This window comes from Vigna unguiculata, chromosome 7, assembly GCF_004118075.2.
Source record: "Vigna unguiculata cultivar IT97K-499-35 chromosome 7, ASM411807v1, whole genome shotgun sequence".
NCBI classification, from domain to species: domain Eukaryota; kingdom Viridiplantae; phylum Streptophyta; class Magnoliopsida; order Fabales; family Fabaceae; genus Vigna; species Vigna unguiculata.
Genome location: NC_040285.1, coordinates 19,481,990 through 19,505,399, shown reverse-complemented (window position 1 = coordinate 19,505,399; position 23,410 = coordinate 19,481,990). Strand labels below are relative to the sequence as shown.

Genomic DNA, 23,410 nt, shown 5'->3' with positions numbered 1-23,410 from the left:
AAGAAATAAATTAATTAATTACAACATGTATGATATGTGGCAAGGTGAAATTGAATCGAAGGGTGTTAAGCATAGCAGAGCGCAGGAAGAAGAAGATGAAGAAGAAGAGAGTGGGAGGGACGAGGGTTTCACGTATTGGCCTTCAATCACGGGATTCCACGTGGAGCCTTCCCATTCGTGGACCCCACGCTGACGCTGACGTGGTGGAGGGGTGTGCGCGAAAACTCAAACTCGAGAGATAGACTTGATTATATATTAGCAATAGAAGAAAGAAGAAGAGAGAGAAACGTGATTTGTTGATGCAACGCGGTGCGAGTGGCCGTCCGAAAGATTTCCAAAATTTTCATTTTTTAAATTTTTTTATTTTAATATTTCTGTTTTGAAGAAACTTAGTAACTGGCATTTATTTTTCTTTCTCTTCCCGAACAACACTACTCATATTTTGTTCATCTTTCGTTACCTCCCCCTGCTTTCTAGGGCTGCGAACAACCCAAACATTTTCCGAAAAGTTAGAAAAAATAGATTGATCGAAGCGAGTTAAAAAAAAGTAAAAAAAAAAAAGATTAGGAAAAGGATAGGAGGAGAAGAACTGAATTCAGAAATCGGAAAGCAGAACCTGGGAATCGCAATCTGGTAGATCTTGCTGCCATTTTTGATCGGCACGGAGGGGGCGCATTTGCTGCTGCTGGAATCGCAGATTGTTTGGTTTGGGTGATTGGTTTGAATGGTGTTTTGTTTTTTCCCTTTTCGGAGGGAAATAGGTAGTTGGTGGATCTGGTGAATGGTCATCGGATGATAGAGGTGTTTATATGTTTCGAGGATCGAAAGGGAAAACGATGAAATGGGTAACATTGCTTAAGGACTTCAAAGAGAAGGTTGGCCTCACTCAATCGCCATCCTCTGCTGCTCTTTCTGCTTCTCCTCCCTCCTCTTCTTCTTCCCGCGACAACAATGTCTTTTCAGCTTCGCAATCCTTTTCTTCGTCCCCTTCCAGGTCCTTATATTTATACCTTTTTTTTTAATTTTCTCTTTTGGGTTTATGCTGCTCTTAGTTATATGGTGAAGTTTGAAGAATGAAAAATTGTTGTTAGAGTGGGATGATTTGAGTGTTGCATTGGCTTTGATTTGCTCGTGAACAGAGATTAAACGATACAATAGAAGGTAGAGAGAGGTGCTTGTAGTTTGTGTCTTTTCAACTGTGGAAGGATGGAATAGATTATGGTTAACGCGTAGCTTAGAGTTAGGTGCAGTTGTAAGATCCTATTACTTTCTGTTTGCTGCTATTTTTTTTTTGAAGTGCTGTTTGTGTGAGTTGTCGATGCTAAGTTGTAAGGAGCTAAGGATTGTCCTGAGGTCAGTTTTCGGTATATGAAAGGGACAGTGCTGGGCAGGGAAAAGCTTGGTTCTTGAAGTATGGTGCTCAAAATTGTGTGTTTTCCGTATCTTATCAATTTCCTTGTAGAATTTGCAGTGGATTTACATGTGATAGTTGTATTTTTTGTTGCACATTGATTGCCGTTTTTTATGATAAGTTTTAACTTGTCCGCATGGTTACTAAATCTATTTCCCTTTGTGGGAGTCTGCAACTAGCTCCATTTTGTTGACTTTTTTTCACTGCTAACGTTCCAGTTTTGTACTGGTGCATGTGGTTTATTTGTTAGTTATTGGAGCTTAACTGCTTGATAGGTCATTTCAGCATCATGGGTACCTTAATTACGAAATGGGAGTTTGAATTTTTGGGTGTGTTTGCTTTTATGCTTATTTAGTTATTTGTGGCTGCCAAAACATTCATGTTTATTGATTGCAAGACTGAAGACTAGCTAATTGTTTAAAATGATGAAAACATGTCAGTTCTTAGTTTCACACATCCATTGAGCATGTTAGTTGATGCATGATTTTGTTGCCACATTGCAGCATTGACATATTTCAGCACATTTCCTGCATTAGATTATATCATGGTTCTGTGAATTAGTGCATTAATTGTACTGTATATTAAAATACTTTTATTTAACGCACCAAATTTCAAATTCTAATGTTTCATGATTGGTTAGAAATGATTTTCATGGACTGTTTTTTATTATGACACACTCTCATTAAGATGTTAGATGATATTTTGACCTTTTATATCTTTAAATCAGGGACAAACATGAACTGGAATTGGACTTCAAGAGATTCTGGGAAGAGTTTCGATCTTCCAGCTCTGAGAAGGTTTTTGTCAATGCTTATTTTATTTTGACAGTCTCATGCAAATTTGACATGTTGTAGTTGATGATGATAAGGCAGGAGTTGATTATGCTTTCTCATTTCCTTGCAGGAAAAAGAAGCGGCCTTGAATTTGAGCATAGATGCCTTTTGTAGATTAGTGAAGCAGCATGCTAATGTAGCTCAGTTAGTTACAATGTAATGAAACACTTTTTCCTTAGCTTTATTGCACTGCTACCCATAACTCAATCTCTATGAGCATCATCGTTTTGATTAGGTGGTAGTAGGAAATGTTTTGTCCTCAAGTAATAGAGTTATTGGATTTGTAGAATGATGAGCCTAAACCTACTTTGCATTGTCAGTTGGAAGTTGCAACATTCTTTTGCATGTATTTGCTTTGGTTATTTATGGTGCAGTAGCGCTACTCATGTGCTTAGCTATTTATTATGTTCTAGTGCTTTGGAATGAAGTCATTGATGAGGGCGAAAACAGTGATATCTAAGTTTTTTGTAACTTAAGTGGGCTTAAAGTGGAAGTGTTCTTGGTGATCAAGTGAAATTTAAATATCTAGTGGATGCACCTTGTGGTTCAGACGATTACAAGATATTTTAAAACTATTGATGTTGTTTTTCGGTTGAAGGTGAAAATTTGTCTCATTCTGTTGCAAACCAGCAAATTAGGAATGAGAAAGAAAAGAAAGATTTTGTATATTGTAGGGTTAAAAGAAAAATGAATAGAAGGGCAATCTCTCCTCTAAGGGTTTCCCCTTCACAAAGAGCTAATGCTCTATTTACAAATGATACAAACGAGCATTAATCCTTTCTCCTTACATCCTCCTATTTATTTAATTCATTAGCCCCTTAACTAACTGATCAATATCCTAACTGTTTTAACAAAGTGCCCTTTCCCACAGTCTTAACAACTTCTGCCATGAATATGTGTCTAGATACCATTGTTATTAAATGACCTTGGGAGTTGGTTTATATCTTACCATTTTCATTCTGAAGATTTTGAAAAATATAGATTGCATCTTCTTAGAAATGTTAAAATGTATTATTCATCTTGATGATTGGAGTTTATTAACTGGCTTTTGTAATGTTGATGGTAAACAGGTTAGTTGAAACCCATATATTCTCATTTGTTGTGGGAAGAGCATTTGTGACAGATATAGAGAAGTTAAAAATCAGCAGTAAAACAAGATCTTTGAGTGCTGTTCAAGTTTTAAAGTTTTTCTCAGAAGTCACAAAGGTTTCTCTTAGTCATTTCTGCATACCTTTTTTTTTCATCCTTTTCTATTTGCTTTTTAAATTTACAGAGATTCCTTTCCATGCAGGATGGAATCAGTCCAGGGGCAAATTTATTAACTTCAGTGGAAATCCTTGTCTCTGGGGTATGCTTCTGGGAAAGTTTTTTTGGCAAGTCAGTTTTTATTAGGAGATATAGAATACATGTTAATTTATTTACAGGAAAATATGCAACTGCGTTTTTGTTTGCTTGGATGGAAATATTTGTGTAATTAATACAGATGATTGTGTTAGGTTTGTTGCTTAGTGGGGTAATCTGGTGGTTGGTGTTACTGGGACCCGTTGTGTTTGTGTAACCGTATATTCCTAGATTTTCTTGAGCTTTAAGCAGAAGTTTTTATGTATATACTTTTTTTGTAGCCCATTGACAAGCAATCTCTACTTGACTCTGGAATATTTTGCTGTCTCATTCAAGCTCTGAATGCCCTTCTCGATCCTGATGCAACCATTCAAAGGTCAAATAGTGCTATCGATCATGAAGAAAACCTCATATTACAAAATGATTATGATGGTGAAGTTGGGAAAAACCGCCGGCTTGAGGTTCTGTTCTCTGCATGATCTACTTGCCTTGAATATGCATTTTTATTTTTAACACATGATTGTAGGGCAAACCATTTATTTTTAAAGAGTTCACCCTATTTAGTCTAGTTGTGGTTTTGTAAACTCTATATTTCCTTAGCCTGAAAGCATAAACTATAAAAAATAACTTGGTTATGAGTAACTAGTTGGGATATTGTAAAATCACTTTTGTGCATTTTCTTAGTTTGCATTTTAAACTATTTTGCTTATGCAGGTGGAAGGAAGTGTAGTGCATATCATGAAAGCTCTAGCAAGCCATCCATCAGCGGCACAGAGTTTGATAGAGGATGATTCACTTCAGCTGCTTTTTCAAATGGTTGCCAAGGGATCTCTGATTGTTTTCTCTCGCTATAAGGAAGGACTTGTTCCATTGCACAGCATACAACTTCACCGACATGCTATGCAGGTAAACTGTGGCACATTTGTCTGCGGTCAAGTTAGTATTGGAATTGATGTAAATATTGCATATGATGAATAGTTTGAACTGATAATGTTATTCTGATGGTTGAATATTGAATACTTATGTTTTTGCAATTCTAGATACTTAGTCTTCTTTTGGTAAATGACTATGGAAGCACGGCTAAGTACATCCGCAAGCATCATTTGGTATGTCATCTATCTTTGAAAACTAAACACTTTTATTGTCAAAGAAGTTGCCTCAGAACTGATATTATATTTCTTTTTTATATATTATTACCATGCAGTTTTTGTTCATTTTTATCACTTTGATGGCATATGTCAATGTTCAACAACATCTGTGGGGTAGTTTGCAATGATACATCATTATGTTATGTTTCCAAGAGTAGAAGCTTAAATTATTTATTATTACTATTGTTGTTGTTGTTGTTGTTATTTTGCTTTTAGTAATTGATGAAGGGGTGGGTTGGTGTTAGTTTTAAGATTTATTGTGACAAAAGGATCTCCTTTTGGTCTCTTGCAATCTCATGTAAAATGAGGAGCAAACTGGTCTGTTGCAAAACTGGTCTTGCTATCAGATGTTCTACTCTTTACAAAACATTATATCACATGATGCTTTGTACTAATTACATAATTGCAAAATATGTTGTGGGTTTGAGAAAAATGTGTTTTGTAGTAGAAATTCAGATTTGTTATCAATTGCAAAAAAATCTGTAAGGTCATGTCAGGCTCTTCCTTGCAAAGCTTAAGGGACGGACGAGGAAAAAAAATTATAGACATGAGGCAGGGGTGCTAATAATTTAGAACGGGGGGAGAAACTAGGAACAAATTTAAGTAGTTGGATTTATAGTAACAGTCAATACTGTTCTTGAATAGTTGATTTGGTTTCTTGATCAGTTTGATTATTCATAGAAAATGACAAGGGCATCAGTCTACTTACATTGACTTAGTTCTGCATTTGCTGTGAAATATGTAACTGACCAGTTTAGAACTTGTAGAAACAAAATATGGTTCTGAAAGTGTCATATAGTTCATGAAATTGTTGTGATTGAACTGATAGTTCTGGTGTGCTCAAGTCACATCTAAGTAAAATAAATAAACTTCTTAAAAAATCATGTCTTATTGTTTTAAATTTGAAAGTTTGTGTCCCCTGACTCTGTTGGATGATGCCTTAACTCACTTATAATTATGAAGTTAGTGCATGTGGCTTTGGTGCAGTTACATTTTTGTAGAATATTGCACTAATGTTGATCCATATTGTTCGTAGGATTCATTATATGTTTTTGAAATTAATCCTGTGATTATTTGTCCTCCATGCAGATAAAAGTTCTTTTATTGGCTGTGAAAGATTTTGACCCTGATTGTGGAGATGCTGCATATGCAGTAGGCATTGTTGATTTGTTACTCAAGTGTGTAGAGTTGTCATATAGATCTGGTAATTTTTAATTTTATCAGAAGAGCAGTGGATAATGTTCATATACGCATAACAATATCATTGGCTAAAATGTGGTTAAATATACTTTTCTATAGTTAACTTTTAAAGGAAATGTTGTGTATTTCTGATTTGTTATATTGGTTCTGCAGAGGCTGCTAATGTCAGACTTCGAGAGGATATACATAATGCCCATGGATATCAATTCCTAGTTCAATTTGCTCTAACTCTGTCCAACATGACAAAGAATCAGGGATTTCAATCTGCTCATTCAGATACATTTGATGAGCAAAATATTGCTTTAGATGGATCCCAAAATAGTAGAGAACAAAATTTCAATGAACAAGAACAGTCTTCCAGTCAATATCTTTCGCCCACATTGTCTAGGTTGTTAGATGTCCTTGTTAGTCTAGCTCAAACCGGACCAAATGAGTCTCCACGTGCTAATGTAGGCAAGAGTTCTAAATCTACTCAGAACAGGGGTGGTGGTCACAGCAAAAGTCGTACCTTATCTTCTGATTGGCTTGGTGATGAACTTTGGGAGAAGGAAAATGATAAAATTAAAGACCTTGAAGCAGTCCAGATGTTACAGGACATTCTCCTCAAAGCTAATACCTGGAAGTTGCAGGCTGAAGTATTAAATAGACTTTTTAAATTATTTTCAGGCCACATAGAGAACTATAGCTTGTGTCAGCAATTACGAACTGTTCCACTTTTAATACTAAATATGGCCGGTTTTCCTTCTCATTTGCAAGAGATAATCTTGAAAATTCTGGAGTATGCTGTGACTGTAGTAAATTGTGTTCCCGAGCAAGAGCTACTTTCACTTTGCTGTTTGTTGCAGCAACCAATAACCTCAGAGCTGAAGCAGACAATTCTTTCTTTCTTTGTAAAACTCTTATCTTTTGACCAACAATACAAGAAAGTTTTGCGAGAAGTTGGTGTTTTGGAAGTTATGTTAGATGATCTGAAGCAACACAAGATTTTGGCTCCTGATCAACAGACTGTTAACTCACATCAGCTGGAGAGGAAAAATAGCTCAAACAATTTCAAGAAACATATGGACAATAAGGATGGCATTATTACCTCACCCAAGCTTATGGAATCTGGTTCTGGCAAGTTTCCTATTTTTGATGTAGAGGGTACAATTGCTATTGCCTGGGACTGCATGGTGTCTTTATTGAAGAAAGCAGAGGCTAATCAAGCTTCATTCCGCTCATCTGGTGGTGTGACTGTGATATTACCTTTTCTGGTGTCTGATGTACATCGTTCAGGGGTCCTTAGGATATTGTCATGTCTTATAATTGAAGATACCTCTCAGGTTTGTTCATGTTCTCTAAAATAAATTCTATTCTCTAAATTTGGAGTGGATTTGTGCAGTTACTGGCTCATAATAAGTGTTGTTAATCACAATACAGTAATTCTTGAATGTGTGCGGATGCATCTGCGTACAAAATTACTTAGGTGTTGTTTCACTTTAAATCATCATGATGACTCTGATTGTAACTTTTGCCAGGCTCATCCTGATGAATTAGGCACGTTGATTGAAATTTTGAAAAGTGGAATGGTTACCAGTGCCTTAGGATCCCAATACCGGCTTTCCCTTGATGCAAAGTGTGACACTATGGGAGCACTATGGCGGATCCTGGGAGTTAATAATTCTGCTCAGAAGGTTTTTGGTGATGCCACTGGTTTTTCCCTTTTACTCACAACTCTACATGGGTTCCAAAGCGATGGAGGGGACACAGATCCATCTTCATTGAATGTTTACATTAAGGTGTTTACGTATTTGTTGCGTGTTGTAACTGCTGGAGTATCTGACAATGCTGTTAATAGAATGAAGTTGCACACAACTATATCATCACAAACTTTCTTTGATCTTCTTAGTGAGTCTGGCTTATTGTGCGTGGAACATGAAAAACAAGTCATCCAGTTGATGTTGGAACTCGCCCTAGAAATTGTTATTCCTCCTTTCTTAGCATCAGAGGGTTTAACAAAATCAAATGCAATTGAGAATGAGTCGTCTCATAATCTTTTATTGACTCCATCAGGCCCAATTAATCCTGAGAAAGAGCGGGTATACAATGCTAGTGCTGTTAGAGTTCTGATTCGTTCATTATTGCTGCTTACTCCTATGGTGCAGTTAAAACTCTTAGACCTGATTGAAAATTTGGCCCATGCTGGTCCCTTCAATCAGGAAAGCCTCACGTCTTCAGGTGTGTACTATATTGTTTGTTGTTATTTGTTATTCTTTAATGCTCACTTGATATTTTGGTTATATTTTAGGCTGTGTGGAACTTTTGCTGGACACAGTCCAACCTTTTCTTTCGGGTTCGTCTTCTTTGCTCACTTATGCATTGAAAATTGTGGAAGTCCTTGGTTCTTACAGGTACGGAGAGTATGCTTACTGCCGTTGTGCTAAAATTATGGCATTTTAATCTACTACTGTACTTATATTTGAATAAAAACATGTTTCTTTTGATTAGGCTATCTGCATCTGAACTTCGTATGCTCATTAGATATGTTCTGCAAATGAGGATGAAAAATTCAGGTCATTTTATTGTTGAAATGATGGAAAAGTTAATTCTGATGGAAGACATGGCCTCAGAAAATATTTCCCTGGCACCATTTGTGGAGATGGATATGAGCAAGATTGGGCACGCTGCCATTCATGTTTCCTTGGGTGAAAGATCATGGCCTCCAGCTGCTGGATATTCATTTGTTTGTTGGTTCCAGTTTCGTAATTTTTTAAAATCACAATCAAAAGACACTGACATTTCAAAATCTGCCTCTTCCAAGAAGCGCTCTGGTTCAAGTGGATTGCATGAGCGACATATCTTAAGAATTTTTTCTGTTGGTGCTACTAACAATGATACTGCAACCTATGCAGAATTATATCTCCAGGAGGATGGTGTTCTTACCCTTGCAACCAGCAACTCTTCTTTCTTATCATTTTCTGGTTTGGAACTTGAAGAGGGAAGGTGGCATCACCTTGCAGTCATTCACAGCAAACCAAATGCTCTTGCTGGGCTGTTTCAAGCTAGTTTTGCATATGTTTATCTGAATGGAAAGTTAAGACACACTGGGAAATTAGGATATTCACCATCTCCACCTGGTAAACAATTGCAGGTCACTATTGGGACATCAGTTGGAAATGCTAGAGTCAGTGACTTGACATGGAAACTGCGCTCTTGCTATCTTTTTGAGGAAGTGCTTACCCCAGGATGTATTTGTTTTATGTACATACTTGGTAGAGGATACAGGGGACTATTCCAGGACACAGATCTTCTACAATTTGTACCTAATCAGGCCTGTGGTGGTGGTAGTATGGCCATATTAGATTCTTTAGATACTGATTTGACTTTGGCTGCTAATGGTCAGAGACTGGATTCTACAAGCAAGCAGGGAGACTTAAAAGCAGATGGGAGTGGAATTGTCTGGGATTTGGAGAGACTTGGAAACCTTTCTTTACAGCTTTCTGGAAAGAAACTCATTTTTGCATTTGATGGAACTACCACGGAATTCATTCGATCATCGGGTAGCTTTTCAATGCTTAATCTGGTAGATCCCATGTCTGCTGCTGCCTCTCCAATTGGAGGTGTGTAAATAAATTTAGAAAAGTTAGAAATTATGTTTCTTTCTCTTGTTTGATTTCTTTCTTCAATCTCAGTTTTATTTTAATTTTGGGGATTGCAGGTATTCCACGTTTTGGACGTCTCGGTGGAGATAGTTATATCTGTAAGCAAGGTGTGATTGGAGAGACAATCTGCCCTATTGGTGGGATGGAACTTGTTCTTGCTCTTGTTGAAGCAGCAGAAACTAGGGATATGCTGCATATGGCACTAACTCTCCTTGCATGTGCACTTCATCAAAATCCTCAGAATCTTAAGGACATGCAAACTTATAGGGGCTACCATCTACTTGCCCTTTTTCTGCGTCGTAAAATGTCATTGTTTGACATGCAATCTCTTGAGATCTTCTTTCAAATTGCTGCATGTGAAGCTTCTTTTTCTGAACCAAAAAAGTTGGAGACTATTCAGACTACTCTGTCTCCTTCTTCATCTCTGCTGGAAACTGGTCTTGAGGATAATTTTTTGTCAAAGTTTCCGGATGAGAATTCTTCAGTTGGATCTCCTGGGGACATGGATGATTTTTCTGCACAAAAAGATTCATTCAGTCACATTTCAGAGCTTGAAAATACTGATGTTGCTGCTGAAACTTCAAATTGCATTGTCTTGTCAAATGCAGACATGGTTGAACATGTTTTATTAGATTGGACATTGTGGGTAACTGCCTCAGTTTCAATCCAAATTGCATTACTTGGATTTCTTGAAAATTTAGTGTCCATGCATTGGTACAGAAATCACAATCTTACAATTTTGCGGCGAATTAACCTTGTTCAACATTTACTAGTGACATTGCAAAGGGGTGATGTTGAAGTTCCCGTCCTTGAAAAATTGGTTGTACTGCTTGGGGTCATTTTGGAGGATGGCTTTCTATCTTCTGAGCTTGAAAATGTGGTTAAATTTGTGATAATGACATTTGATCCCCCAGGGTTGGTTTCACAGCGTCCAATAATGAGAGAATCAATGGGTAAACATGTAATTGTCAGAAATATGTTACTAGAGATGTTTATTGATCTACAAGTCACTATTAGATCAGAAGAGTTGCTTGAGCTGTGGCATAAACTTGTTTCCTCTAAGTTAATTACGTATTTTCTTGATGAAGCAGTTCATCCCACTAGTATGAGATGGGTCATGACTCTACTTGGTGTGTGTCTTACTTCCTCTCCAACATTTGCAATTAAATTTCGCACAGGTGGAGGTTATCAAGGTTTAGTTCGGGTGCTTCCCAGTTTCTATGATTCCCCAGACATCTACTATATTTTATTTTGTTTGATATTTGGCAAACCAGTTTACCCAAGGTTACCAGAGGTCCGAATGCTGGACTTTCATGCCCTTATGCCAAATGATGGAAGTTTAACAGAACTGAAGTTTATAGAGTTGTTGGATTCTGTAATTGCCATGGCAAAAACAACTTTTGATAGAGTAAGCATGCAAGCAATGCTTGCCCACCAAACTGGTAATCTTTCCCAGGTTGGTGCAAGCCTTGTGGCTGAACTTGTAGAGGGAAATTCAGACATGGCTGGTGAGCTTCAGGGGGAAGCTCTGATGCACAAGACATATGCTGCTCGCCTTATGGGTGGAGAGGCATCAGCCCCTGCTGCTGCAACTGCCGTTCTAAGATTTATGGTTGATCTGGCTAAAATGTGTCCCCCCTTTACTGCTGTTTGTAGACGTGCAGAATTTCTTGAAAGCTGCATAGATCTGTATTTTTCTTGTGTGAGGTTTGTTATGAGATGACCTCTATATCCTTTATTTTTATAGAATTTATTTGTATTCTCTAATTCTTTTGTTTCCTCTTTAATCATATGTTGACTACTTAACCTGATGATCATCTTAATTGAATTAAGTCCTTGTTGTTGAACTAAACCTTTTTGCTTTTGCAGGGCTGCACATGCTGTTAAAATGGCCAAAGAACTGTCGGCAGTGACAGAAGAGAAAACATTAAATGACGGTGATGATACATGCAGTTCCCAAAATACATTTTCTAGTTTGCCTCTGGATCAGGACCAGTCTATGAAAACCTCCATCAGTCTTGGAAGTTTTCCTCAAGGACTGGTAAGTTCAAGTTCTGATGATATGACTGCACCACCAAACTCTATGGCTGGTGAGAAATCACCGAATAATATTACTGTCTCTGAGCTGGAGTCAAATAAATCTGTCCGTGAAGACATACAAACTGTTCAGAGCTTGGATGCTGACAATGCTGATCAAGGTTCTGTTGCTTCCAGTGCCCACGAATTCAGCTTTCACAGCATGAAGGGAAATTTGGACATACTCCAACCACCAGATTCCCAGAGTTCGGTCTCCTTTGCTGCGCTGGATTCTCCCGTATTATCGGAAAAGTCCAGTTCAAAAGTTCCCCATACACCTTCTTCAGCACCAGTTGTTGCATTGACATCTTGGCTGGGAAGTGGAAGCCATAATGAAGCTAAGTCTCCCTTGACTGCCACTCCTTCTTTTGACTCTGCCATGTCTGCTACGGAGTTTGATTTATCTCCAAATCAAAAGTCTAGTTCTCAAGGGACATCTGTGAATGCTCACTTTGTTATTACCTCAAGGCTGCTTTTGGACACAGATGATTCTGGATATGGCGGTGGTCCATGTTCTGCTGGAGCTACTGCTGTGTTGGATTTCATAGCAGAAGTGCTTTCTGATTTTGTGACGGAACAGATCAAAGCATCGCAGCTCATAGAGAGCATCCTGGAAAGTGTTCATTTACATGTTGATGGTGAGTCTGTGTTAGTTTTCCAAGGTCTATGCCTTAGTAGGTTTATAAACTTCCTTGAAAGGCGACTGTTACGTGATGATGAAGAAGATGAGAAAAAATTGGATAAGATTCGCTGGTCCTCAAATTTGGATGCTTTGTGCTCAATGATTGTGGACCGGGTATACATGGGTGCTTTCCCTCAGCCTTCAGCGGTACTGAAAACTCTTGAGTTCTTATTATCAATGCTGCAATTGGCAAACAAAGATGGTAGAATTGAAGAAGCTGCTCCTAGTGGAAAGAGGCTCTTATCAATATCAAGAGGAAGTAAGCAATTAGAGGCTTATATCCATTCAATTCTTAAGAACACTAATCGAATGATATTATATTGCTTTCTCCCATCATTCTTAGTCAATATAGGGGAAGATGATCTTCTTCTGCGGTTGGGTTTGCTTAATGAACCAAAAAAGAGATTGTTCTCTACTTCCTCTCAAGATGAATCAGGAATTGACATTAGTACAGTCTTACAATTATTGGATGCTCATAGAAGAATTATATTCTGTCCCAGCAACACTGATACAGATCTTAATTGCTGTTTATGTGTGAATCTGATATCTCTTCTTCGTGATAAAAGACAAATTGTACAAAATATTTCCATTGATGTGTTCAAGTATCTTCTGGTACATAGGAGAGCCGCGTTAGAAGACTTGCTTGTTTCTAGACCTAATCAAGGGCAGCAACTTGATGTTCTCCATGGTGGTTTTGATAAATTATTGACTAGAAGTTTATCTGAGTTTTTTGAGTGGTATCAAAATATTGAACAGGTTGTAAATAAGGTATTAGAGCAGTGTGCTGGAATTATGTGGGTGCAGTATATTGCAGGATCAGCAAAGTTTCCAGGAGTGAGAATCAAAGGCATGGAAGGACGTCGTAAGAAAGAAATGGCAAGGAAGTCTCGAGAAGCTGCAAAATTGGATTTAAGGCACTGGGAGCAGGTAAATGAGAGAAGATATGCACTGGATTTAGTTCGTGATGCAATGTCCACTGAGTTGAGAGTTGTTAGGCAAGATAAGTATGGATGGATTCTACATGCAGAGAGTGAGTGGCAGTGCCATCTACAGCAACTTGTGCATGAACGTGGTATTTTCCCATTAAGTAAATCCTTTTTCACAGAAGAGCCAGAATGGCAGCTTTGTCCCATTGAAGGTCCATATCGAATGAGGAAAAAACTTGAATGCTGCAAACTGAAAATTGATACCATACAGAATATTCTTGAGGGACAGTTTGAGTTAGAGAAAGCAGAATTTTCTAGAGGAAAAATTGAAAATGGTCCTGATGCATCAGACTCAAAACCTTATTTTCAACTTCTGACTGATGATAGCAAGCAGAATGGTTCTGACAGTGAGCAGTTTGATGAGCCTTTCTTTGATAAGTTAGATAGTGTCAAAGATGGTGTTTATGGTAAGAATGAGTGGAATGATGACAAAGCAAGCAGCATAAATGAAGCAAGCCTCCATTCTGCACTTGAGCATGGTGCTAAATCTAGTGCAATATCTGTCCCAATTGAAGGAAGCACACACGGAAGATCTGAGATGGGTTCTCCAAGGCAATCCTCTTCAATGAGAATTGATGATGTTAAGATTGTCGATGATAAATCTGATAAAGAACTGCACGACAATGGTGAATACTTGATCAGACCTTTTTTGGAACCTTTTGAGAAAATCCGATTTAAATACAACTGTGAACGGGTTATGGGTCTTGACAAACATGATGGCATTTTCCTGATAGGTGAATTCTGTTTGTATGTGATTGAAAACTTTTATATTGATGATTCTGGTTGCTTTTGTGAGAAGGAATATGAAGATGAGCTCTCAGTTATTGATCAGGCTTTGGGTGTCAAGAAAGATGTTACTGGCAGTGCGGATTTTCAATCCAAATCAACTTCGTCATGGAACACACCAGTTAAATCATTGGTTGGGGGAAGAGCATGGGCGTATAGTGGTGGTGCATGGGGTAAGGAGAAAGTACATACCGGTGGAAACTTACCTCATCCTTGGCGCATGTGGAAGTTTGACAGTGTTCATGAGATTTTGAAACGTGATTACCAACTTCGTCCTGTTGCTATTGAAATATTTAGCATGGATGGTTGTAATGATCTCTTGGTTTTCCACAAAAAAGAGAGAGAAGAAGTTTTTAAAAATCTAGTTGCCTTAAATCTTCCTCGGAATAGCATGTAAGAATTATGTCCTTGTCTTTAATAATCTGCTTGGTACGGGATCTTTTATATGTTTTTCATAACGTATTAGCAAATTGCAAGTAGCGTATCTTTGGAAATTATTACTAGTTTTTTTATCGTAGCATTTATGCTATGATATTGATGAGTTTGTAGTATAAAAAAAACCAAGGATTTAAAATATGCCATCATTCTGGTGCTTTTCTTTTAAGTTGTCTAATACTCTTTGTCCATAATTATAAGACATTGTTTTGAAATTTGCTGAATCCCCTTTTTATAAGACTCTTCTAGAATTGTCCATTGCATTATTTTTTTTTTGACCAAAATACCCTTGATTATTTTAGTTAATAAATAATAAATGCTATGAATTGTTTCTTTCTCAAAGATTTGAGAATTGAAAATTTCAGTTTTAAAACATAAAACTCCACTACTATTACTATCTACCTACATAGATTAATTTTTTAAGGGTAGTTTGCAAAAATATCATAATGAAAGATAAATTTATTGTTATTAAATTAGCCAACTTTATTAAGAAGTGTGGAGTAGTTATCAATGCCTTATATCTAGAGACGGAAGGAGTATTGAACCATATATTGTAGCTTTGCTTTTGTTTTCTAATTTGGTCCTCATAGTACATTTTTAGGTGTGTGGATGCATGTCTTAACCTGTTTCATATATTTTTTAATGTAATTTGAATGCTTGTATATCAGGTTGGACACAACTATTTCAGGATCATCAAAACAAGAAAGCAGCGAGGGTGGCCGTCTTTTCAAGATAATGGCAAAATCATTTTCTAAAAGGTGGCAAAATGGTGAAATTAGTAATTTTCAGTACCTCATGCATCTAAACACCTTGGCGGGACGTGGATATAGTGATCTTACCCAATATCCAGTTTTTCCATGGGTACTTGCAGATTATGAGAGTGAAAATCTTGATTTGTCCAATCCGAAAACATTTCGCAGGCTTGATAAACCAATGGGTTGCCAGACACCCGAAGGTGAAGATGAGTTTAGAAAAAGGTTGGTCTCTTTTAGTGATCTATGATTTTGTCGTATGTGCAAATTTTCTTTGATTATGTATGTTGTGTTGTAGTCATCCATTGCCTGAGGATTTTTGCTAAATATTTTATGGGATTTCAAGAGCACGCGGAAAAAGAACTAGAAATATAGGGCTTACTCTAGAACTATAATACCAGGAAGGATATGCAAGACATTATTTGTTTTTGCAAGAAATTTGTTTATAGTTGATAGACTTACCCCTAAAGTAAGATATTATAATAATAATTAAATTGTACAAAGATAATTGTGACCGTGGAACATGATCACAGAGATCAGTTTTTTCTCCTTCTGACGCCCATTAGCTTCATCACTGTTTTTTTAGATACGAGAGCTGGGATGATCCGGAGGTCCCAAAATTTCACTATGGATCTCATTATTCTAGTGCTGGAATTGTCCTATTCTATCTTCTCCGCTTGCCACCATTTAGTACAGAGAATCAAAAACTTCAGGGTGGTCAGTTTGACCATGCTGATCGCCTTTTCAATAGCATAAGGGACACTTGGCTAAGTGCTGCTGGGAAGGGAAACACATCTGATGTGAAGGAATTGATTCCAGAATTTTTCTACATGCCTGAGTTCTTGGAGAATCGGTTCAATCTTGACTTGGGAGAGAAGCAGTCTGGCGAGAAGGTTTAGTATTATGAATATATACTTTGCTATTTCTAAATTCTCCAAGAATAAAAAATGCAAGTGAACTGACTAGTAAATTTAATTATTATGGTGTTTTTTCAGGTTGGGGATGTTATCCTTCCTCCATGGGCCAAAGGTAGCACTCGAGAATTCATCAGTAAGCATAGGGAAGCTCTTGAATCGGATTATGTCTCAGAAAATTTGCATCACTGGATGGACCTCATTTTTGGATATAAGCAAAGAGGGAAGGTGGGTGTCGTGTCTTGTTTTGCCGTATATCCTCTATGACTAATGTTTGTTCTTGTAATTTTTAAATTGTGTTATTACATTGTTAAAGGCTTAGTTCTACAATCTAATGTCAGTTTCTTTAATCGTTCACATGTATTAAAGTTTAAGAGAAGTTTCTCTGTTCGGTGAAAAATGAATTCATTGCTCAAGTGTTTCTGAGTTACAATAGGTTTATATATTACTAAGAATATAATCAACAGCTTGTAAAAGCTGTTATCAAACTCAAACTCTAGGTTAGTTAGAGAAGTCAGCTGTGAAAGACCTTCTAAACTATCTGACTACTACCGTACAAGAAAAGTAATAAATGACAGTATCATCTGAGTAGTTTTAGGGCATGCCCATTATGGACTCCCGAAAGATGTCTTATATTTTGTTTCGTTATGAAATGTATGGGAAAACAATGCTTTTATTTCTAGCACTTCACTACTTTCTGTATAATTCCAAGTCCTATTTGCCTCTATTAGATGGAGTTACCTTAATTACCGGCATTTAATTTGTGCAATATTATGCATTTACACTTGATTTGATAGCAAGGATTTTATTGTGATCACCAATGTTTTTATTACTTTTTAATAGATTACTATCCTTCTCCAAAACTTTTGGAAATTTCATTATGTGCCTTTTGACGTAGATTTACAATGGTTAAACTGAGACCTGACATCTCTTGATGATTGGGTCAATAAAAATGTTCTCAATAAATGTGCTATAGAGACATAATATAATTTGTTTTTACTATGGCAGGCTGCCGAGGAAGCAGTTAATGTGTTCTATCATTATACATATGAAGGAAGTGTGGACATAGACTCTGTTACAGATCCCGCCATGAAAGCATCCATTTTAGCCCAAATTAACCATTTTGGGCAGACCCCTAAACAATTGTTCCTCAAGCCCCATGTGAAAAGACGTACTGACAGAAAACTTCTTCCCCATCCCCTTAAATATTCCGGTCATCTTGGTGCACATGAGATTCGCAAAAGCTCTTCCCCTATCACACAAATCGTCACTCTTCATGATAAAATTCTTATAGCTGGAACCAATAATGTACTTAAACCAAGAACATATACCAAATATGTTGCTTGGGGTTTTCCTGATCGTAGCTTGAGATTTATGAGCTATGAACAAGATAAGCTTCTTTCAACACATGAAAATTTACATGGAGGTAATCAAATTCAGTGTGTTAGTGCTAGTCATGATGGTCAAATTCTGGTTACTGGTGCTGATGACGGACTGGTTAACGTATGGAGAGTGAGCAAGTTTGGGTCCCGTTCACTTCGACGCTTGAAGTTGGAGAAGGCACTTTGTGGTCACACAGCCAAAATTACATGCCTCCAAGTTAGCCAGCCTTACATGCTTATTGTGAGCGGATCAGATGATTGCACAGTTATTATATGGGATCTAAGCTCCATGTCATTTGTACGGCAGCTCCCAGAATTTCCAGCACCAATTTCAGCAATCTTTGTGAATGACTTGACTGGAGAGATTGTCACAGCAGCTGGTATTCTTCTGGCTGTTTGGAGTATAAATGGGGATTGCCTGGCACTGATAAAAACTTCACAACTGCCATCTGATTCTATTCTTTCTGTGACAAGCAGTACATTTTCTGATTGGTTGGACACAAAGTGGTATGCTACAGGTCATCAGAGTGGAGCTGTGAAGGTGTGGCAGATGGTTCACTGCTCCAACCCAGATAGCTCCCTTAGCAAATCAGGTTTTGGAGGGGCGGGAGTGTTAAATCTTGGTGGAAAAGAACCGGAATACAAGTTGATTTTGCGCAAAGTACTAAAGTTCCATAAGCATCCTGTTACAGCCCTCCATCTCACGACTGACCTAAAACAGTTATTGAGCGGGGATTCAGGTGGTCATTTGCTTTCCTGGACGTTGCCTGAAGACAGTCTACGAGGTTCATTAAATCGGGGGTGAAACTGGTAAATGGTGGTTCGTTCTGCCGACTTCAGCTTTTGGCCAGCCTTTAATTGTTGAATCCTAACGTTGGCTTCTTAGTGGATCTCAATTGTGGAAAGATGGATTCGTGTTCATAATTTGAGAGAATTGCAAAACAATGCTGGCCAGATTGAAAGAGCTAACAAGGTTGTAAAAGGAAAAAGATAAGAACACAGGGTATAGAGAGCTAGAACATAATTCGTGTAAGAGTACAATGTATTCACTTGGTGGGTGATGCATCTGTGAAGAAAGATGGATTGTAGGTGGAAGAGGAGAAAGCAAATGTTGCCCGCGGTCTTGTATTTTGGATGACTGGCGGAGAATATTTTTGATTTTGCCAGAGAGGTCTACGCTTTTTTCTTTTATGTAAATATGTGATTCTAGTGTGTAATTAAGTTGTATAGTAAACGGCTAGTCGAGAAATGAATTGTGATTGCAATTATAGGCCCAATTTGAGGGTGTGATTGTGGGTTGTGTGCAATCCTTTCTCAGGAATTCTTTTTCCATGATATCATCATTGGGGATTTCTTTTATTGAGCCCCTGAAAGAAAACGAGGAAACTAAGGTCATTGCCTTTCATTTGTACATTTTTTTTTTTCTGAATATTCCTCCCATTTAATTATTTGCTTGTTGACTCACTTTTCATAAAATTGGCTCTTGAACAATTTTGTTCTTATGCTTATATATATAAACATTATAAATTAGTGCTTTCACAGGTGACAATACATGCACGAAAGGAACTCTCTTTACTAATGTCAAAAGGATCTTGGAGCTTATGGAAGCTAGAAATACAAATGATTTAAAATGGTTTGAAACAATTGAAGCTGTTATCGATGAATTGATGAAGCACAAAATTGAGGAAAAATAGACTACGTTACAAATGAAAGAGGATGATATTATGAGACTCTTACCTGACCCTCCTGGTAGAAAACAAAAAAAAGGAGATTCATCCCTTGTTGCAATACCACTTGTCTTAGAGTGCTTTGATGTGATCTTAGGATTGGTAAAGCCCAAAACAAGAAAGATAAAAAAAGAACGATAATGTGTTCAACAAATTTTAATTTAGCAGAGAAGGCAAAAGAGAAATTGCACAATCAATTTTATGCCGGTTCACTCTTTCAAAGATACATTCAATTGTCTAACCATACCAGCCAAGTTTGTACTATACAACAATGTTTACAAACACAAGAACACAAATCTTGCACTCTACAAGACGAGTTATTGACACCAATAACACCCTATTACTAAGCTATAACTAGAAACACCATCCAAAAATAACAAAACATCATCAAAGAAACAATACATAGAACAATATCTCCTAATCAATGATTACAACAAGTGATAAACACAATTTCAGGTGAGCGAAGGCTAAGCTTCTTCTTTGACAGTAGTATGATCTTCAAAATCTCATTAAGATTGCTTCAAGAAACTTGTTTGTTCTCAAGTATAACTCTCTCAAAAGTAAGAAGATTTCTGAAAAATTTTGCTCAAAAACTTGTTCTAAAAGAAGTCATAATGAGATAGTTATATAGATTTTAATCTTTCTGTTATAATATATTAAAGTTTCATATTATCTATTAACTTCACGTAATCGTGAAATTAATGGATTGAAATTATGTTTTAACAAATTAAAATAAAATAGTTTAAAACTTTTGAAACCATAGAAAAGGTTAATCATTAAAAAATGGTTTTTATAAATTAAAAAGTTTTTTCAAAAATGACCATGGTTCTAAGTAACCTTAATTTATTAAAATGAACATATAATCGATTAAAATGTTCTATGTCAAACAATTACGAACGTTTTAACATATTAAAAACATCTTTTGAATAAATTAAAATTTCTTGTTACCAAATTAAGATCTAAAACAATTTCAAGTAGCTTTCTAAAGTTATTTATTAAATTAAACTACAAAAGAGAAACTTAACAAAGATATACTCTAAACAAAAATATAAATTTACACTTTCTTAACATCCAGATCTTCGATCTTCAAGGCAAAATGACTGATAGGGTTGAATTCATCAAATCCTTGTATAGCAAAACAACAACCTCAATTTGAGAGATTTTCTTGTCCTAACTAACCACTATATAAATTTTATTAAAATTTATATGTTTATAACTTTGCCATTGACCAACTTACTAAAAAGGGACAATTTCAATTTAGACTCCAAGGTTGTTGCAACATTTGAACAACTAAAAAAATTTATTATTTAGGCTCTTGTGTTAAGTTTACTATATTTTATTTTCCAACCTTTACCTTGGAGATAAATGCTTCATAATAGAATATATAGGGGCAATTTTGAGTTAAAATAAACAACCATGGCCTATTTTTTTCCTAATAAATTGTTATTAAGACTACACAAGCAATCAAAATAAATTAGAAAATTTAAGTTCAAACATAATGTATCTGGTCATCAATTTGTCATCAAAATTGGTCAAAAGAGCTTGAGAAGCTTGGCAAGTCAATAAAACTAGCTAAATAAGGTACCATCTAGAATTTTATCATTTAGTATAAGCCTGGCAAGGAAAAGGTTGATGTTGAACCATGTCCAAAACCTTTTATTTGACATGGTGTTAACCTTATTTTCAAATTGTGCATAGGTTGAGAACCAATGTATTGTAGCTGTTGACTTTAAACTACATTCGTCCTTGAATTATGTTTATCTAAGTCGCATTTTACTCTACATTATTATGGATGTTATAACCTATTGTATTAAAAGTGGAGACTAGTGATTCATAATGATCCTACATTAATCTAACAACTCTTTCATGAGTTCCACAAGTACCATTTGGTCATGTTGGATGTACTAAAATGTTGGCTTAAATTATTGCACAATTTTATGAGCAAGGAATGTATAAGTATGCTAGAGTATTTTCAAAATTGTTTTACTTTGCAATAACCAAGACTACTATTCCTTATACCATCAAGTTTACTTGAGTTGCTATCTATTCTTGACCAAATATGATACTAGGTCAGTAACTATAATTGGTCAAGACCCAACTTTTTTTTAAGAGTGTAGCATAATAAACACCACAATTTAATTATGACTTAATTCATTTGACTTACCTCATGCGACAATTGATTCACTCTACAATACATCTCATACAAAGATAAAGTTTTTACTAGCCAATTTGGTAGCATTTGTTCAAATTGAATGGAACTCCCTAAATCTATCAGTAGTATGCTGACGACGGAATGCAACGTCAATTAAAGGGTCCTCGCGTTGGACTTAGTTGGAAAGGTAGGTGTTCGGCATGTCCCTTGGTTGCAAACTTTTTTAGTAGAGCGGGTTCGGAGATCCCATTCCTCACGATAGTTAATCTAATAGCCAATCTAAAATAAAGAACAAATGTTTTGGATATGTGGCTTGGGTGTTTTACCTTTTAAAATCCAAAAAAGTAGGCAAAATTACTTCCTTTGAAAAAATATTGGTACAATACTTTCTATCACACTAATATTGGTATCCCATATTTCAAGGTGGTGTATAATCAAGATCTTCCCTAGATTTTGACATATGTTTCTCTAAATAAATTAGAATTTAAATCTAATTTAACTTCACAAAATTAGTTTGTTACGGTAAAGTTTGCACCCACATGTATATTATTATTTGGATTAAATATGACTTTAGTCTCTAAACTATAATGGGAAATTGGATTTTGTTTATGTCCCAAACTTTAACATGAATGAATGTATAATTATGGGTTAAATATGGTTTTGGTCCTTCAACTTGTAGTGAAAATTGAAATTAGTCCCTCTTGAAAACTTTGAACTAATTTAGTCTCTTATCTTTAGAAATGCGTGGATTTAGTCCTTTAAATCAATTTTTTTTAATTTATTTGACATTTTAAACGTGTTTCTCAACTAACATTGAAGTGAACATGTGTCAAACAGTGTAAACAAACTACAATAATATAATGAAATGTGTTTGAAACGTCAAATAAACTTAATAAAATTTTGTTAAAAGGACTAAATCCACGCATTTACAAAGTTGAGGAACTAAATTGATTCAAAGTTTCCAAAAGAGCCTAATTCCAATTTTCACTAAAAATTGAATCACCAAAAACAGATTTAACCCTATAATTATCATCACCAAAAGACGTTTAAGGATTTGTCGACTTGATAAACGACGTTGCCACATGTGTATTCATGTGTTGACACATGTGTGTCCACGTCAACACGTGAAGACACAAGTGACAACACTATTTGCAACATCAGCAAATCTTTAACACCGTTTGGTCACAAAGGCTACATTCATTCATTAGATGAAAATGATTTAAAGTTTGAGACAAAGACTAAATCCAATGTATGAAAGTTAAGGCACTAAAAACATATTTAATCTTTTAAAATTAAAATGTATAATATGTTTTGTAATTAATATTAGATAGTTTTGACTTGAGTATTCAATCCATTATATATATATATATATATATATATATATATATATATATATATATATATATATATATATATATATATATATTCTACATATATAATATAAAAATATAAATTGAAAAAAGATATAACCAATAGATTACTACTTGTAAAAACATAAAATAAAGAGAAAAAATGTAAGTATTTAAAATTTTATTTCCTATTAATTTTGTATGTTTCTTAACTTATTTTTTATTTCTTTGATATCTTTATACAATTTAAATGTTTCTATTACATTATAAGTACAGAACATCACTACAATTTTTCATGAACTTTTTCTATAAAAATGCCTATAGATTAAAAAATTAACATTTCTTATATTTTGATAAAGGATAAAAAAAGAAAAATAAATACAATTTGAAAAAAAAAAGTCTACTACTTTTCTATTATAATTTATTTCATTTAATTTTATAATTCTATTTCGAAATTTTACTAGACAAAAAATAAAGATTTTAAAAAATATGGAACTATTACCCTATAAGGTTTTTAAGTCGGTATAGTCATGGTTATGTGATGTGAAAAACAATAATAGGTCTATTATTTCCACGTCTAAATGTCTCCATTTTT

The 23,410-nt window shown here is 35.7% G+C and overlaps 1 protein-coding gene across 1 annotated transcript; it reads left to right on the top strand.

Moving 5' to 3' along the window:
* Positions 1 to 296: 296 nt before the first annotated feature.
* On the top strand, positions 297 to 19,000 carry LOC114190693 (protein SPIRRIG). Its single transcript, XM_028079675.1, has 19 exons — positions 297 to 994; positions 2,139 to 2,208; positions 2,315 to 2,400; positions 3,315 to 3,450; positions 3,536 to 3,592; positions 3,867 to 4,046; positions 4,300 to 4,491; positions 4,626 to 4,691; positions 5,823 to 5,937; positions 6,087 to 7,255; positions 7,451 to 8,150; positions 8,221 to 8,323; positions 8,421 to 9,532; positions 9,631 to 11,281; positions 11,444 to 14,497; positions 15,208 to 15,516; positions 15,878 to 16,184; positions 16,287 to 16,433; positions 17,214 to 19,000. The coding sequence occupies exons 1-19, from the start codon at positions 810 to 812 to the stop codon at positions 18,390 to 18,392; spliced, it is 10,818 nt and encodes a 3,605-aa protein (XP_027935476.1). The 5' UTR covers positions 297 to 809; the 3' UTR covers positions 18,393 to 19,000.
* The last annotated feature ends 4,410 nt before the right edge of the window (positions 19,001 to 23,410 follow it).

Excerpts from the sequence above, each read along its gene's own strand:
- LOC114190693 (XM_028079675.1), top strand. The coding sequence starts at position 810 with ATGTTTCGAGGATCGAAAGGGAAAACGATGAAATGGGTAACATTGCTT. Across the intron at positions 3,451-3,535 it reads TTTTCTCAGAAGTCACAAAG|GATGGAATCAGTCCAGGGGC; the intron begins GTTTCTCTTAGT and ends CTTTCCATGCAG. Across the intron at positions 11,282-11,443 it reads CTGTATTTTTCTTGTGTGAG|GGCTGCACATGCTGTTAAAA; the intron begins GTTTGTTATGAG and ends TTGCTTTTGCAG.